Source organism: Solanum dulcamara, chromosome 7 (genome assembly GCF_947179165.1).
Source record: "Solanum dulcamara chromosome 7, daSolDulc1.2, whole genome shotgun sequence".
NCBI lineage: Eukaryota > Viridiplantae > Streptophyta > Magnoliopsida > Solanales > Solanaceae > Solanum > Solanum dulcamara.
Window position 1 is genome coordinate 18668692 of NC_077243.1, and position 19256 is coordinate 18687947.

The window sequence follows — 19256 nt, forward strand, 5'->3', positions numbered from 1 at the left end:
ATTTGTCTTCAACATACTAAAATACACGTATTCTTATTCCATATTTAATCGCACATAAGATAATACATAGATTCCTCAATAACTCATGGGTATTATTTAATACTGCCAACCAAACACAGCATAAAACAATGCAAGAACTACTTTTTATAAACCCTCTAACCAAATGACCCCTTGCGACATATTTCAGACTGTAAGTTACACTTGTTAACCTCAAATTTGATTTTAAGCCATATGGAAATAATAGTAGCACCCTTCATAAGCTATGACATAAATAAAAGTTCAGGAATAGGAGAATATCAGATACTCTGACGATGTGCATGATTAGATTTGAACAATCTTCAGAAAAATGACATAAAGTTCTCTTTTCTTGACTCAGAATGGACCAGTTAAATTATCTGCACTGAACAACCAAACATACAAAGGGGATACTGAAACAAGCAGATAACTATGCCTCAATTGAAGGCACATAAGACCAACTTTAACTCACATGCATTGACGACTGCTCCATGTTGTCATCTTTGACCACATAATCATCTGGATTGATGACTTCGCCAAAGTCATCCCACTCAGAGGTGTTATCATAGAAAGGGAACATTGGGGCTACGCTAGATGATGGTGTAACAAATCCATCAATCAGCACATCCTTGAAAGCACCACTATGCAGACCAGCAGCTGCAAATATGTTGAGACCTCTGATTAGCTTAAACATCAAAACGTTCAAAAAAGAAGTCTGTGCATGGATACTAAAGAGTCAATATGTTGTGTGCTTACTTGTTTATATTGTGGTAGCCGATTCTCTTTTCTTAGAAAGAACATATTTAGATTCTCTCTCCAATATAAAGTTGTAGATAAGTGTGCCTGTTATTTGTTTAGCGTGCTTATTATAGACCATTATTCTGATTATGCCCACACCTTTCAAGTACTTCCTTATAAGCAGTACAACACCAGAGAGGGACTATTTCATAAATCTCACTTCAATATTCAGGTGAACCTTGTTAGAATAGGAACAAGAGTGGTATATACAATCTTACTCTGAATAGTAATAGTAATAGTAATAGTATATAGAATCCTACTTGGAAAAGGATTATAATGTAGTGTCCTAGTTGGAAAAGGAGTCTAATATAGTGTCTATTTGTCTCAATGTAATAACGTAGATACACAATTCAATAATATTTTTTTCCTATATTTTTCACATGGTATCAGAGCTTCTACGATACCGGTAGAGAATCAAAGAGCTTCCGTTGTCGGCGGGCGGCTATGACCCTTATATGTCGCCTGTCTGGCCAATGGTTATGTTAACAAAAGTAGGGCCAATTATATATGTATGAACTCTATATCCAGGGAAAGAAAACTCAATCAGCCAAGTCACCGTACATATTTTCGGTGACTACTTTCTCATAACTGCTTTATGTAACACCGTGCCATCTTTCCGTTGACTACTTTCTCATATCTGATTTGTGTAGTATCGTGTCATTTTTTCGATGACTATTTTCTCATATCCGATTTGTGCAGCACCGTGCATCTTTATGGTGACTACTTTCTCATATCTAATTTGTGTGGCACAGTGCTATCTTTCCCATAACTACTTTCTCATATCCGATTTGCGTAGCATCGTGTCTTTCCGGCGACTAATTTATCATATTCGATTTGTGTAGCACCATGCATTTTTCTGATGACTATTTTCTCATATCTAATTTATGACATCTTTCCAGCGACTACTTTCTCATATCCAATTTGCGTAGCAACGTGCCATCTTTTCAGTGATTATTTTCTCATATATGATTTTGTAACACCGTTCATCTTTCTATACTACTTTCTCATATTTGAGTTGCATAGCACAGGTGACTCCTCAGATCTGATTGGCGTAGTTCCATGCATTTTTTCGGTGACTCCTCTTATATGACTTACGTAGTTTCAATTTTTGTCAATGTTGCGCAAAATCCGACAACACCTCAAGGTCCAACAACATCCTATGACCAAACTCAACCAGCATCGCCGATTGCAAATCCCTCATGCACGGCTAGATCTAGGGTTCCAACGACTGCGTCGGTGCACGAGCCTGCCCGACCAGTTTTCCAGCAAATTTCTTGTTCAATATCGACTAGTCTCTTGATTTCGAGACGATCCATCTATTTTATACCATATTTTTGAGCACTTTCCAACGACCGTTGCATTGTTTCTAGCAGATCTGAGTTTTCCAGCAATGTTTTCTCTCTGTTTCAGATTTACTTATTGCAAAAAATAGGTATACTCAAATATTTGGGTTGGATTACAGTGAAACATTCTCTCCGTGGCTAAAATAGCATTTGTCTTCCTTTTTCAATCTATAGTTGTCGTTCGCCGTCAGCCTTTTAATCAGTTGGATATTAAGAATGGTTTTTCAACGATGATCTCGAGGAGGAAGTCTATATGTAGCAACCACCTAGTTTTGTTGTTCATAGGGAGTCTCGTAGCCTTGTATGTCGATTGCGCAGGTCACTATGGTCTGTAATAGTCTTCTCGAGCTTGATTTGAAAAGTTCAACACGATAATTCAGGAGTTTGGCATGACTTGTAGTGGAGCTGATCATTCTATGTTTTATCAACATTCTGCATCAAATCCAATATTTCATGAGAGGACTAAGCACAATGAGATTGACTATCACTTTGTCAGTAAGAAGATACTCTCGGGAGATATTGGTACAAAATTTGTGAAGTCGAGTGATCAGCTTACAAATATCTTCACCAAGTCCCTCACCACTCCACGTATTTATTTCATCTGTAACAACCTAGGTACATATGACTTGTATGCACCAGCTTGATGGGGAGTGTTAGAATAGGAACAAGAAAAGTACATACAATCCTACTTAGAATAGGAACAGGAATGGTACATAAAATCCTACTTGGAAAAGGATGATAATGTAACGTCCTAGTTAAAAAAGGAGTCTAATGTAGTGTCTATAAATAGGGTTTCAATGTAATAATGTAGATACACAATTCAATAATGTTTTTCTTTTATATTTATCACAAACCTTAACCAGAAATATACTGCCAAATTCAAAAGTGATACACAACCAGCAGTAATCAGCTATAAATATTTTGTTTATCCACATTGGTAGTAAGTCGAGGTTCAGAAGAGCATTCAGCTAGAGGATGTGGACCGAATGCTGAAGTAGAAAAGGCTGGCACTACATAAAGTAGGAGAAAGGACCCCACGGAAGGGATTCAAAAGCGCACACAGAGACAGACAGACAGAGGAACTGAAGTTTAGGATAAGCAATTTGTAGAGAGACCTGAAAGGGAAGATAAGTGTGAAGAGGTTCAAACCTGTTAATGATAAGATTGTATAATCAAAAAATAAGGAACCCCAATGATGCATTCAGTCTGTTTGCTTTCACACTTCTGTTGGGTTTTTTTCGGGGGGGGGGGGGGGGGGGGCTATATTCTCTCAAGTATGATGAGTCAATGTACTTGGTGCCAGATGTAGGATATTTTCATTCACATATCAGCAAATTGTACTATACCATTGGAGGAAGGATGTGTGACATTGGTGTCAATGACCATGGAGTCACTTGTGACTACTTCGGCACCAACAGAAGCTTTTGATTCCTCCTCTTTAACAAGAGTAGCTTTGAGAGCTTCTTCCCTTTTTATCCTGTTCTGCTCCTCCTCATAAGCAGCCAACTCCTCACCAACCAAGGGAATTCTCCTTGACATGGTAACTTTAACAGCTTTAGGAGGTGGATCTGACTGAAGTATACGTGCCAATGTGCCAAACTACATTCAAGCAAAGGCATCAGTAAAAACATAAGCATACATAAATTGAAAATATAAACAGAAGCAAGATACAATTTCCACAAACCAAGAAGTTTTGAATGAAGATAATTAAAATGTTTTCTTTATTTCATGCAAGTTGAACAAAAGCAGGGAAAGGTGTAACCAATTTCCAACAATGAAATGAGCTGTCACTAGTCACTACAAAACAAATTATTAATATCTCAACAAAACGTGTCTCAGTGAAATCCACCTAAATTACACATAGGAAAATACATGCATCAACAAGTAATAAAGATATTCTAACAGACGAGTATCTTAGGACCTCAGAAGGGGTGAAAGCGGCATGTCTTACTCTAAATTAGCATAAAATAGTACTGGTTGCAATCCCAAATCTTGAAATAGGATTAATTAATTGGAATACAAGCACACCTGCCCTCTCTCGGTGAACATAACAAGATTCTTTGGATCAGCTGCCCATTCAACAAAGAGATCATGCGAAAATCCAGCTTCTAAACTAGCCATGGACGCCATCACAACCTACATATAGTATACAGATCAACTGAGAACACATAAAGATGACTCCTCATTTACTAAAGATGAGTGAAGTGAACCTTCGGCCCAGGAGCTTCTTCAAGAGCACTCTTATTGATCACGAGCTTGATTTTCCTGCATGTTATAAAACCTTCATTAGACTTCTAATCAGTACTATTCTAAAAGAGGGAAGTTACAAATCAAAATATTGAAAGCCTAAATAGCCCTATAAAATTGAGTGACTTTAATACCCTTCAATTGATAAATAAATTATCCTTCATAAACCAGTAGGTTAACAACTTTCTCTTCTTTGCAGTAAAAAATTTTGGAGAATTTGAGGAGTTGCATTGAGTGATTCAGTATAGACTAAATACAATTGACTGATTTAATAATTTGAAGAATTGTATGATTCCAAAAGAATTAAGAGTTAGCAATAATGTTTAATTTGTCTCAGGTGCAACAAAGGATGGAAGTAGCGTTCACTTCTTTTATTGCACTACCAATGCATATGCAACTGGTAAAAGGAAGTGTAGAAAGATTCATGATGAAAATACTTCGAAGAAAGAACATGTCCGCTAGCACAAGACTAGAAAGTCCAAGGTTTTGATGGAGATTTGGACTCCAAAACGGATGTAAGAAGGTCATGGATCATTTGGGCACTGATAAGAAGGTGAATGCGTGGTTTTTAAAAAAAATTACCAGCTGCAGAAGAAATCATTCCCTCTCCCCTGCCCAGGTAGTATGTAATTTGATGATGCAGTTGCATCTTCCTTATTATCTTATCCCTGTCTATTCTGTACATTGTTTACAAAATGCAAATACTTTCAATGCACGAATACATGTACTTCAACTAATTGTATCTACCTATGAGCTGATTTTCCATATACTGATACTTATTTCTGCTGTTTAGAAAATGAAGTTGCCAAAGAACCTGTGCAGACTTATGATGTTAAAACTAAGTGCGGAAATGGAGTACCCCACATGCTTGGCTGGAGAATCACAAGCAGCTGATGCAAATAACGTTGATAATGTTCTGTCGTGTAATGAATTTATTGGTTCTTATTCACTTCTTTATAGTTTTTAAAACAACCTTGGCCCTTCTTCTGAATATACTCGTAATACTTGCCATTTACCACAAGGAAGTGCTAACACAACCACCGGAATTTCGAAGCTGGATAACTTGATATTGGATAGTCCTCCAGATACCAACTTGCTGTAAAGTTTAATCCTCCCAGGTGCTAATTATCTTTATTTTATATGTGTAGCATCTGTGGTTGACATTGATATTGTGATCTACTCAGGATTTGCAGTTAGGTTATCACGGCAGTATCTTTAAATAGATGTATAAGTCAAATAAAACATTTTATTCTAAACATTACATAAAAGAGTTGTTGTCCCACTCACCGCTCTAGCAAAAAAATTGTGCATCTAATCTTATCTTTATGCTACAAATAGCATGTGTCCCCTTCCCCAAGAATTCAATTCTTCCCAACAGAAAATGAAGAACATCATTTTCATTTCATCTAAAAACAAAATCCATATATTTGTCTTTTGCAGCAATTAATAATAAATAGAGCATACAAAGAAACAATCTATGGTGATGGATTGCATTTGCCGGATTATGATTCACACACGAGCAACTATATGTTTCACTATAAAAGGATATCAATGTGGGGCAACAAGAATTTTGACCATGGACAACAATAAAGAGGATGCATGCTAAAAATATCATATATAGGCTACTAACGCAATATCAGCTGAGATAAGGCCAGGCAACATGTTTGTACTTATTTGAAAAGTAGTGTAATTATTACAAAGGCTTTATACACAGATTGAAAGTCAAACTTGCACATGTTTGTAAAGTCGACCTTCTTGTCCTAATTTAGCACACCTGCTTGTTTTATCCCACATAATTAATCCAACCAGGTGCGATACTTTTAAGGGTATTTATTCATCCTAATCATGTGCTTATTACATATTATTATGTCACATTCTTTCTGGTATAGGACATTATACAGATCACTATAGAAAAGTTATGCGATTCTTATCTATATGGAAAACAAAAATGACAACTAAAACTAATCAGTGATCCAGAATTGATACGGACATTATTTTAATTTGAAACTAAATTACCCTAAACATATAACAATGATTGTTTGATTTTAACAAGGTTGACTCGGTGGGCCATAAAAATTTATGTGTCACTTTATATCAACATTTTATTTTGGAGCTTCATAATCTAACAAGAGATGCACATGCAACACTCGTGTCCAGAAACTAGTAAGCTTATAAATATAGAAAGAAATACATTGAGTAACGCAATTCGTGCCGACCATTGCAGATGTGAGTTAGAAGATGTCGAAGGAAGAAGGAAAAGGCGATAACAATTATTCGAGTATATTGCACTACTTTCCATCTTGTTGAGCAATATTAGACGGATAAAAGTAACAAAAATTGGCTATAGTTTCATATGTGACAGCAAGACAATCAATAAAAGGTTATTATGACGCCAGATTCACCTTCCAAAATGGAGCATGTTATCCAGAGTTGTAAACCCACTCCAACAACGAAAAGAAGAATCAGAAAAATAAAAGAAAAGGCATGTCTTCAACCTTAAGGAGGGCTATCCTGACACAACTAGATATTCTCAACATTTTCCATTACCCATTTAATGGATGATTCCCCAAAAAAAAAAATTAAAAAATCATCCTAATTCCCCAAGAACCAAATGTAATATTTGAAAAAATATCCAAATGAAATGGACAGATAAGGGAGAAAAACTTAGGAGGGTACTAGATTCAGTTTAAATCTTTGCATCAACTTTCATTGATTATGTCTGCTTGTAATCTGATAGAAGGGTGATCCCTTGAATTTATTTTTATTTTTCTTCTTTTTTAAGACAAGTAGAAGGGTGATCCCTTGAATTTCAGTTGATATTAGCTTTTAACAAAGGTATGAATAGTTTGAGAGCTGAGGTTCTTAAAGCATAGGTATACATAAGTTTCTTGCTAACTAACGACAAGCACCTTAAATGATATCTTACCCTCAGGGATCAGTAGCCTCCAAGAATGATAGACAACTGAAAGTAAACCCTAAGAATGATAGACAACTGAGAGTAAACTCTATCCTTGGGATCAATAGACTCAGAGAATCATCATTGAAGCAAGCCATTTCTTAAACTAAAATCTCTTTGAGTTTGAAAACATGTGAAGTATACTAGCCTTACCTTAAAAGAAAAGCATTATCACGAGTGTGCTCAAAAGATTTTGCAATTGAATCGCTCATCCACTCAAGGAAGCTCTTTACATAGTCAATAGTACTTGAGGATACATATGATAGAAAGTAGATGGGAGTGGACAACTGTTTTTGTGTCCAATGCTGCAATTTTCACCAAAACCAGAAATCAGAATAACTAGTTGATAAGTTGCAGACAGAAAAAGATGAAATATTCTCATGTATGAACCTGTTCCAATGTCAGGATGAGCTCCAAAACTCGACCAGCAGTATCAACAGGTAGTAAAACATTTCCCCCAACATTTACAGTTTTCTCTATGGCATCTGTAGAGAAAAAGACAAACACATTAGACAAGAACCAAGAACCTAAACAAAATTATGACCTGCAGCAACGTAAGGGAAGATATAAGAATCTTTTTTCATTTGTTTTTTGAGAAAGTAAACTGGTATTATAAACAGAGATGTACACCAATACTGTACTCCTGTAGTAATGACATCAAAAGTATAGAGGACTGTCAAGAAAAATCTAATCACCTATCTCCCTCAAAAACCATCTAGAAATAGGGTGATGTCCCCCGGGTCCAAAGGTACAGTATGGATACACCAAAAGTAAAGGTCACTAAACAGTTCATTTTAATGCTTTGGAAGGGAATGCTCTTGTTCTCGAAACATCTCTAATTTCTCTCCCTCCATATTATCCACCAGATGCAGGCAGAGACAATCTTCCATCTCTCCTTGCGTCCTGGCTTATTTCCATCTCTATTCCAACATGCTAGAACTTCTGCAATATTCCTAGGCATGGTCCATCTAATACCACTCATGCAAATGAAACACTGCCATAGTTTCTCAGTCACTTTACAATGCAAAAAAAGATGGTTTATTGCCTATGTCTCAGATTCACAAAAAAAGCATAAAAAAGATGGTTAATTGCCTATGTCTCAGATTCACAAAAAAAGCATCTGGAGCATAACTTTCTTCCCCTTCTCATTAAGTTGTCAAGAGTCAAAAAAGCTTGTCTTGGAACAAGCCATGTGAAGCAAGCCACCTTATGTTGTATCTTCCCTTTCCAGATCATCTTCCAAGACCACAATTCCTTGGTTTGACTTGAGATGTCCAGTAACTTGTAGGATGATTTCACCTTGAACTTGTCATCTTTATCCCGATTCCATATCAATTTGTCTTCCTCACATGTGAGGTTCTTGGCTGGTTCCAAGGTGTTGAGTCATTCTCTCCACTTCCCATCCATTGAGGAACCTTCTGAAGCTCAGGTTCCGGCCCTGTTCATTTATGACTTCTAGAATTGTAGGTATTTTCTGCTGACTGAGAAGGTAAATGTCTGGGAACTGTTAGTCTCAAAGGGTTTGTCCCACTCATATATCATTCCAGAACAAGGTCTTTCTCCTATTTCCAACATTGATAATTGAATTACTCCACATTCTTGGCCACTGATTTCTAATAGTTCTCCATAGACCCACACCATAAGGAATATTAACATCCTTAGTAGTCCCATGGTCCTTCCTTTCCATATCTTGCATTGACAATTTCCTTCCACAAGCTCGGATCATCTGTTGCTAGTCTCCAATCTCCATAGCCATTTAACTAGAAGGCTCTTATTGTGGGCTTTCAAATTCTTAATTCCCAAACCTCCCTCTCTTTTGTTGGTTGTAATAGCATCACACTTAACCAAATGATATTTCTTTTCCACTTCTTATTACCTTGCTAGAGGAAATTTCTTTTGATAGCATCCAGCTTTTTAATGATCTTCCCCGGCATTGGAAAGAGGGATACCATATAGATTGGCATCAGTTGCGGAGACAGAATTTTGACTAAGGGAGTTCAAAATCTGAAGAAATAGACACATGAACTAGTCGAAGGGGGTTCAACATCTACTATATATACATAAAACATTATTTTAACCATGTATAAATAGAATAATTTTCTGCCGAAGGCGGTTCGGATGAACCCCCTAACCACAAGGTGGCTCCGACACTGGTTGGCATGGCCTCAAGAACATGGTTGATCAGTGAAACTCTACCACCCAAGAATAAGTATTGACTTCTCCAAGTAACCAACTTCTTTGCACATTTTACCACCACAGAATTCCAGATGCTCAAGGATTAACTCTTAGCTTCCAAAGGCATGCCAAGATAGATGGTGGGAAGCTCCCCTATATTGCCACCTAGAATGTTGGCCAGGGTCCTGAGCTTGGTACTTTATTCACCAGGTAAATAAGGATCTTTTTTCTTTTGAATCGGGATAAGAGAATTTCCTTCAGTTTAGGACTCTTTGTTATTCTTTTTTTTATATTTATTTTGTACTTATAAACTTCCTTATCTTTAAGATTGTTTTCACATAGGTTTCTCCGTTACCTGGATTTTCTCTAAGTTGTGATATTTGCTCAGCTTTGTATGTACTACACTGGCTATATAAAAGGCATTACATTGATCAACAAAACTTAAGTTTCATCTGCTACCATTATTTTTTACTCTTTATGGTATCAAGAGCTCTATTGCTTAAACAAGCTTGACCCTTTTTTTCTCCCAGCCCACCCACCTCGCACACAAATTGCCCCCAATCCAAGCATCGTCAATGCCGACAACACCTCCGGGCTCAAAGACTGTTGTCCAATTCAATCCGGTTACTCAACTCCCCATCAAACTTGCAGTTAGCCATAATTTCTCGTTGTGGAAGGCTTAGGTGCATGCTTATGAGTGGACACAGCCTCTTTGGTCACCTTGATAGATCGAGATCAACCCCCTACCCGACTATATTTGAAAACAACTGAGAAGTTCCCAATCCTGATTTTGTTGCTTGGTTTCAACAAAGATCAACAACATCATACTAAGTATAGTCCAACAAGTAGGGATTGGAGAGGGTGGGTGTACACAAACTTTACCCCTACCTTTGAGGGTTAGTGATGTTGTTTCCAATAGACCATCGGCTCAAGAAAATTATTTTTCATAACATGGTTTGAAAGGAATGCGAGTAAAGAATTATGATGAGAATATTGAAGAAAGAAAAGCACTGAGAGTAAAAATATTAGAGATAAACCAAAGTAAAAGATACAACAATAGTAATAAAACTGAAAAACAAGGTAATGCTAGTGAAATAATATTATTGGTAAGGGAACAAGTTTGTGCTCTAGACTAGAACCCTAGACTACCAATGGAGAAAACGCTCGACTACCTACTAATTGTCTATCATGCTCTACTATCTAGGGTAATGTCCTTGGTGAGCTGAAAATATGTCATGTCCTATCTAATCACCCCTCTCTAATTTTTTCTCGGTCTTTCTCTACCTCTTCTTAGGTCCATCACTACCAGCCTCTCGTACCTCTTGATTGGCCATTTCTGTTCTTCTTTACATGTCCAAACCATCTCAGTCTTACTTTCCTTATCTTGTCCACCACGAAGACTACTCCCACTTTATTTCGTATATCTTCGTTCTCTTGTCTCTCATGGTATGCCCACACATCCATCTTATTTTTGATATATTCATCTTCTAAACGTATGAATTCTTGACAGGCCAACACTCCATCCTGTACAACATAGTTAGTTTAACAATCACTCTATAAAACTTACTTTTAAGTCTCGATGACACATTGTTATCACATAGGACACCATATGCGAGCCTCTTTTTCATTCACCCTGCTCTAATACGGTGTGCAACATCCACGACAATCTCCCCATTTTCTTAGATTATAGACATAAGATACTTGAAGCTTCCCCTCTCGCAAATAACTTGTGTATCAATCCTCACTTCCCCTTCGGTGTCCTAAGATGCAACACTGATTTTGCACTCAATGTACTTTGTTTGTGTTGCTCAATCTGAAGTATTAAGACTCGTAGGCATGTCTTGAAATTTCCAACCTATCATTAGCTCGACCGTGTGTCTCGTTGATCAATACTATGTCTTATGTAAATAACATGCACCATGGTACTTTTTCTTGAATATGTCGTATCAATCATCCATCACCAAGGCAAATAAAAACGTACTGAGAGTTGATCCTTGGTGCAGCCCCATCTTGACTAGGAAGAGTTCCAAGTCTTCTCCCACTGTCCTCACTTGGACCTCGGCTCCATCGTATATGTCCTTAATCACTCTAATGTATGTCACAGATACACATCTAGACTCAAAGCATCTCCATCAAATCTCGAGAGAGACTTTGTCGTATGCCTCTTTTAGATCGATGAACACCATATATGAGTCTCTTTTCTTCTCCCTATACTGCTCCAACAATCTCCTTAAAAGATGAATGGGTTCCGTTCTCGATCAAATAGCTTAAAGGGTTTATTGGCTGATTAAGGTGGGATGGCAATACGAAAGGAGGTGAGCGTGGATGACACATGGACACAACAAGGCTGGAACATTATTTCAGAAGGAACTTCAATGACTTGGAAATTGATTCGGTCATTGAGTTCTTCAGAATGTTGGAAGAGTTTAGAGGTACTAGTGAAGAAGAAGACAGACTTCGATGGAAGTTAGCTAGCAAATGTATATTCAATGAACTCTGGATACAAGTGTTCGAACCAAGGAAATCAACAAACACAACATTGGTCATGGAAGCATACATGGAAGATCAAAATTCCCTTCAAAGTTGTCTATTTTACTTGGTTATTGGCAAAAGAGGTTGTTTTGACATGAGAACCTCAAGAAGAGGAAATTCTCCTTATGTTCTAGATGTTACCTTTGTGGTGAAGAGGTTGAGACAATTAGCCATTTGTTTCTACAGTGCTGGATAACTACACAGTAGTGGCGAATTATTGTTAGCCTTAGGGGTAGTGGTCATGCCTAACAAAATAACTCATTTGTTATATAGTTGGGAGGAAGCATGAGTAGGAGCTGCAGACAGAGACAATGGAAGATTGTTCCATCTAGTATCTGGTGGAAAATATGGAAGGAAAGGAATTCAAGATGGTTTGAGAGCTAAAATTGTGATCTACATATGATCAAACTAAATTGTATTAGACTTTTTTATTTGTGGTGTAAACAAATATACTTAGAGGACACTGACTCAACTATAGACATCCACAAGGATCTTGTTACAACTTAAGTCAGCTATATGTCTTTTTGATTTTGCTGTAAATATGGGTTCAGTGCAACCCATGTACTGACTTGTCAATATACACAAATGTTACTGTTAGAATAGAAATAGGAACAAGAATAATATATACAATCCTACTTAGAATAAGAATACGAATAGTATATAAAATCCTACTTGAAAAAGGATTATAATGTAGTGCTAGTTGGAAAAGGAGTCTAATGTAATGTCTATTAATAGGGTCTCAATGTAATAATGTAAAGACACAATTTAATAACATTCTTCTTCAATATTTTCCATATGGTATCAGAGCTTATATGATCTTGGTAGGGAATCAAAGAGCTTCCGCTGTCGGAGGGCGTCTATTACCCATATATGCCGCATGTTTGGCCAATGATTATGGTAGCAAAAGTTGGGTCACCGTGTATCTTTCCGGTGACTATTTTCTCATATCTAATTTATGTAGCATCGTGCTATATTTCAGTGACTGTTTTCTCATATTCGATTTGTATAGCACCGTGCCAACTTTCCGGTGACTACTTTCTCATATCCAATTTGCGTAGCACCATGTCATCTTTCTGGTGACTATTTTCTTATATCTGATTTGCGTAGCACCGTGCATCTCTCCGAACTACTTCTCATATTTAATTTGCGTAGTATAGTGGATTTTTTCAAACTACTTTCTCATATCTGAGTTGAATAGCACCTTGTGTCTTCTCGGTGACTCCTCAGATTTGATTTGAGTAGTTCCATGTGTCAATCCGATGACTCCTCAAATCTGATTTGCATAGGGTCGTGTCATCATGCCGACCATACCCATATAATTTCTCTTTTTTAGTAGGGTCAATTCGACCCTAGTTTTGTTTCTCATCATTCCAACCCTATCCATAAAATTCTCTTTCTCAGTATGGTCGTGTCATCATTCCGACCCTACACATATAATTTTATTTGTCAGATTGTGACCACTTTCAGCCATCAAATCTAATAATTTGGCGCATGAGCATGTTCCGACCAATTTTACTTTGACTTTCTTGTTTAAGATCTACTCATATCTTGATTTCGAGACTATCCATATATTTTATACCATATTTCGAGCACTTTCAGCAAACCATTGCATTGTTTTCGACAGACCTGAGTTTTCCTGTAGTGTTGTCTTTTTTTCAGATTTACTTTTGCCAAAAAAAAGGTATACTCAGATATTTGGGTTGGATTACAGTGATATTTTCTCTCCCGTGGCTCAAATAGCATATGTCCACTTTTTTCTATCTATGATTATCGTTTTCCATTGGCCGTTTAATCAGTTGGACATTAAGAATGTTTTTCTCCACGGTGATCTCAAGGAAGAAGTCTATATGGAGCAACCACCTAATTTTGTTGCTCAGGAGGAGTCTGGTAGCCTTGTATGTCAATTGTGTAAGTCATTCTCTACAGTCTGAAACAATCTTTTCAAGCTTGGTTTGGGAAGTTCAACACTGGAATTCAGGAATTTATCACTCGGTGTTATATCGACATTATGCATCAAATCCAATATTTCATGAAAAGACCAAGCACATTGAGATTGTGTGTCAATTTTGTGAAGTCGAGTGATCAGCTGCCTAGGCATCTCAAAGGAATGTCCTAGGTACCCATATGAGTTAGGGAGCCCTATGGGCGACTATGGCTCGGTAGCAAGCGTTGGGCGGCCCGACACGGCTAGAGGATTACTGTATGGAACGATAGGCCCTTCGGGCCAACCCTTTGGTGGGTCAAGACCTCTTAGCTGATTGAGCAATCGAGGGACTCACTCATGAGCCTCGTGAGCTAACTTGTGAGCTTGGCAATGGTTCAACTAAGCGAGTAAGAGTCTGTTGGCCTAGACGTGCAGTTGTGGGGAGGCGCTGCACTGTGGGACTTGAATGCATGATGCGTGGGCTACGTTGGGCTATGCCCTAAGGCAAATAAAGGTACGGTATGGAAGGCGCACATGACTAAGGCCAAGGACTGAAAGTTGCCCTACTCGAGTGATGCAATAGTCAAGTACTTATGCACGAGGCGACTGACAAGCTTGATGATTGAATTGTGCACACGGCAGCAATGCTCAAGTCCAGGCAAGGGACGGACGTACCCTTAGCCAAACCCCGGGGTGCATATAAACGTGATCCAACCTACAAGGATGCGCCACAAGAGTCGAATGCATGTCACAGCATAGCTAGACATCCGACAGGCGGCACCATGAGGCGAGCCTTTAGGGAGAACCTCCCTACAGGTACAAGGATCGTACTGAGGAACCTAGGAAAAGACAGAGGTTGGCCCTAAGCTATGGGGAGCTTGGGGTGCCGCACGGACAAATTGTGTGTCGCTGACGCAGTTGAAAATATGAGTCAATGACAGACACAATTCAATAATATTCTTCTTCAATATTACTCATAGTTACCTTCTCAAAAAAATACTCTAGCTTATTTTAAAAAATTATCCACTAATTAGATTCTATCGAAGAAAATTAGAAGAAAAAGGCAAAAGAAAATAGACAAATTTAAAAATTCACCTATCAAAAAGATAAGTCGGTGAAAAAACATAGCTCATTTTAGATAAATTTGTTATTAGACCAAATGGGTTAATCTTTTTATTTGTATTACAATGTAGAAGCATTAAGATTAATTAATAAATATCCAAAGGCACAATAGAAAGTCATCACAATTTTGGATTCACAAGTAAATAAGAACAAATAAATGCACATTAACTATTAAAATTATTAAAAACTATGAACAAATTCAATTTATCGACTTCTACTTTAAAATAAGGCTAAAGAGGAGTTGCTATCATAAAATAGTAAAAGAACTCAAAAGGTAAAAATGAAAAAGAAAAGGTTGGTAGAGCAAAAACCAATGTAAAAATATAGAAGAACAAATGCAAGGAAAAGAAAGAAGAGAAGTAAAACGGAAACAAAGGTTGATAAGAGGAGGTATGCTAGTAGCATGAAAATAAAAGTGTTGTTGCCCTTCAAGGAGATTCGAACCTGGGTGAAATTCCGAAAGGACTTAGAAAGGGTCTTCTCTACAGAACCTTTAAGGGTCTTCTCTCCATCAATGCACCAACACTTGCTTTGTGCAAAAGGGGAACACTATTAATATATGTTAGGTTCTTTAAAGACATTTAGTTACATAGACGGAGTTTCTGTCAAAGTTTCCCGGTGTTGGTGCCCCCTTGACGTACAACATAGGTCTGCGTCTGGTTATCCTCCTACATTTGATTTTGTTTTATCATACGAGCACTATTCCACGGTATTCACATCCTTTTTTGTCACTGCATCTTTCCATGATGCAGGTTTGAATCTCAAAATGATGTGGTCATTCATTAGGTATACCTCTCTTATCTCCCGTAGCTATACTGAGCCCGCTATAGTCTAGTGGTTATTTTCGAGTTTAGTGTGTGTATTAAGAGCTCAACGTCCTCAAAGCTCTGTGTATATTGTGGGTCATGTATTTAAGATTATAGCCTTTCCATTGTAATGAGGAAGATATGTATATTGTCTTGAAATGACTTTTGGGTCAATGAACCAAATGTAATGATTTAATTTTCATTCAAATTTATTTATATCAAAGTATGCATAGTTTGAGTCTAGGAGAGAGGATATGTTGGTTCACTCGGCCACAATTTTAAGGCATCGGATGTCATCACCCGCTCTCCAAGGTTGGGGCATGACAAACAACCTCTATTGCCAACTCTGTGATGGTAGAGGTCATGTTGCTCGTGTATGTCAGACACAATCTCATAACCATCTTCAAGCGCGTGATAATTATGCTGCATGCTTCCAGATTAAGCCAACTCTGTGGATCGTTGACTGTGATTCAACCCACCATATTGCCTCAGACACACAGTCTAGCCTCCACGAAAGACGGCCACAATTCGGAGGATATCGTCATGGGAAATGGCAATAACATTCCAATTTTCCATACTGGTAATTTGAACACTAATGCATCAAATCACCAATTCCATCTCCACCATATCAGCATAGCCTTTGCTCTCCAGCTATTAAAAATAAGAGTTTAACTAATATACACTGACCGTGTAAGATTTTCTTTATAGTTACATATAAGTTATGTATTGTCAATTTTTTTATTTATAATTTTGAAATAAGAAAATTAGCACTATAATTAAGGCAATTTGAAGACTATATTTATTCTACCAAAACTTATTAAAATTATGATCCTGTTTACTAAAAATTCCACCATTCCTAATGTCTCTTCTTTGTTTTTGTCATAGTGTCAGAGTTTCTTCGTCTTTTTTAACACTCTTGGAACAATAACAATCACCACTGCGACGATATGCCTCAGTTCACTTACATATTCTCCTTGATAATTTTTAGAAAAAGTTATAGAATTATGACCAACTATTCATGTTGAATAACTAGTATTGTGATTTCTCTACAATACAAAACAATGAGATTGAGTTAAAATTATCATATGTGTGAAAAGGGATAGATCGGATACCAATACGAGAAAGCCTACTATCCCGAGATTATTCTACCTTAGAGTGTTGAATATTTGAGATGCACATCAATCAGCATAAAAGAAATTGGGAAAAAAATATACTCTTATATAAGTTCAACTTTACACACAAAGAAAAGAAGCCTGACAAAAAGCTTCAATCCCAAGATGGTCTCAATTAAAAAAGAATGATAGAAAAAAGAGTTTAAATGTGACTACACTTGAATTGGAACTACAATTACAGTTCTGTTCCATGAAATTAGTCATAAAAGAAAGGACTCTGCTTTGAAGGATCTAAACCAACAGATCTAAATAAAACCTTCCAAAACTCCAATATAAATTATTTCAACGAATTCAAATGATTGGTTTATGAATACTTTGATGAAGTTCGAGGATGATGGAAGCCATAGATGAGGAGAGAGAATGATATAAAAGGAGATCTGAGAAGTTAGAAGGGGAAGAGAGAGAGAGAGAGCGATTACAGAGGCCTGGTCAAGAAAAGAAAAAACAAAAAACTGAAAATTAGATTGGTTTGGTAACCTGTTATTGCTAGTGAAAATTACCTTAACATGTAAAAAAAACTTTACACTGGCTGCAGATATTAGTTAAACTCTAAAAATAATCTAATATCTGTCTCTAAGTTTTGTCAAGATAATAACAACTCTATGGAATTTTTTCTTCGTTTGGTTAGGGGATGGAGTAAAAACGGGTTGTATGAGTGGCAACCTGGCGATGTTGATGGTCCTCCCAAATGCAATGTCATTGTTTCATACCACCTGTGGCATCAACGATTAGGTCACCCTAATCGTCGTGTTCTAAATAAATTTCTACATGATTTTCAGTTCCAGTTTCTGACTTCAAAACTAGTACTATTTGTAATTTATATTATAAAGAAATGGATCTTGGGCCTAAATCAATCCCAAAAGCTAGCTCCAAAGAGGAGGATTGTCCAAACTAATATTAAGAGTCCAAGGAATCCATCTATCTCCGATGTGGGATTTCATCCATCACCCCACCCCTCTGCAAACCCAAACATTGTCCGGTACTAGATGCGTGAACAATCTATCAACATCACGAAACCCATCCCCACCCCTCTGCAAACCTAGACATTGTCTGGTACTAGATGTGTGAACAATCTATCAACATCAGGAAACAAGAATTGAGATAAGTCCTACTATGATAACATGTTTATTATGTACTTATCCCCTTCCTTATCTTTATGATTGTTTTCACGTAGGTTTCTCCGTTGCCTAGATTTTCTCTAAGCTATAATTTTTACTACACTGGCCATACAAAAGCCAATAAAACTCAAGTTCATCTGCTACCATTATTTTTTACTCTTTAAAGGGAAGATGATTTGACAATCTAAAAGTCCTCCAAATACACTAATTTAATAATTATAAAACCTAAACAATGTGTTGTGTGTATTTGTCACTTTCCCTAACCCAATGAAATCTGAAGCACAAAACATTTTGAAATTCAAAGTTCTTCAATTTAAAACTAACGATCTTTTTTCTTTTGAATGGGGATAGGGGAAGACCGAATGATAATCTGAAAGTCCTCTAAATATGCAAGTTAATTATTGTAGAATTTATACAACGTGTGGTGTGTATTCTGTAATTCCCCTAGACCAATGAAGTCTGAAGGACAAGCAGTTCTGAAATCCCAAAAGAAAAAATGAAAATGAAAAGGAGCAATAATTACCCAGAAACTCTTGGTCCCTTTGGCGCCTAGAAGGTTGATTGTTTAAAGCATTAAAAGCATCTGTTATTAGAACAGCTGGACGGACAAAAGATTCTAAAACAGTTCCGTTCAAATGCCTGAAAGGAAAAGAGAGAGAGATCAGAATATTAGGATCACAATAGAGTAGAATCCTTTAACTGGATAACAAGACTGTCTAATTTTACCTTTCTTTACGGTGATTGAAGTCAACAGCATATATGACATCCTCCCCATCTTTTGTTATCCTCCAGGTGGTACCTCCTAACAGATGACCAGCTACCAGTGGAGCAATCACGATTCCTTCTCCTTTTCCTATAATAAAAACAGCAGTTCCATTTAGTAATTAGGAGATGTTGTAACTACTTCAAAATGAGTTGGTAGTCAAGACTTGCAACCAAACGAACTATTAAGAAGCAGTTGAATTTTTACTCATCAATGTCATGGGCAACTTTACCTCCTTGACAATATGAAGAATGATACTAGATTATACTTGATAAAATAAACCAC

The 19256-nt window shown here is 37.1% G+C and overlaps 1 protein-coding gene across 1 annotated transcript in view; it reads right to left on the reverse strand.

Moving 5' to 3' along the window:
* LOC129894989 (cleavage and polyadenylation specificity factor subunit 2) overlaps window positions 1–19256 on the reverse strand; it is a 29774-nt gene that overhangs the window by 8617 nt on the left and 1901 nt on the right. Inside the window, exons 4-11 of the mRNA XM_055970597.1 lie at window positions 18935–19061; window positions 18732–18847; window positions 7750–7844; window positions 7513–7664; window positions 4367–4421; window positions 4185–4292; window positions 3503–3755; window positions 488–672 (exon numbers count right to left, since the gene is read on the reverse strand). Of these exons, the coding sequence (XP_055826572.1) occupies window positions 488–672; window positions 3503–3755; window positions 4185–4292; window positions 4367–4421; window positions 7513–7664; window positions 7750–7844; window positions 18732–18847; window positions 18935–19061 (1091 nt within the window). The remainder of the gene's footprint in view (window positions 1–487; window positions 673–3502; window positions 3756–4184; window positions 4293–4366; window positions 4422–7512; window positions 7665–7749; window positions 7845–18731; window positions 18848–18934; window positions 19062–19256) is intronic.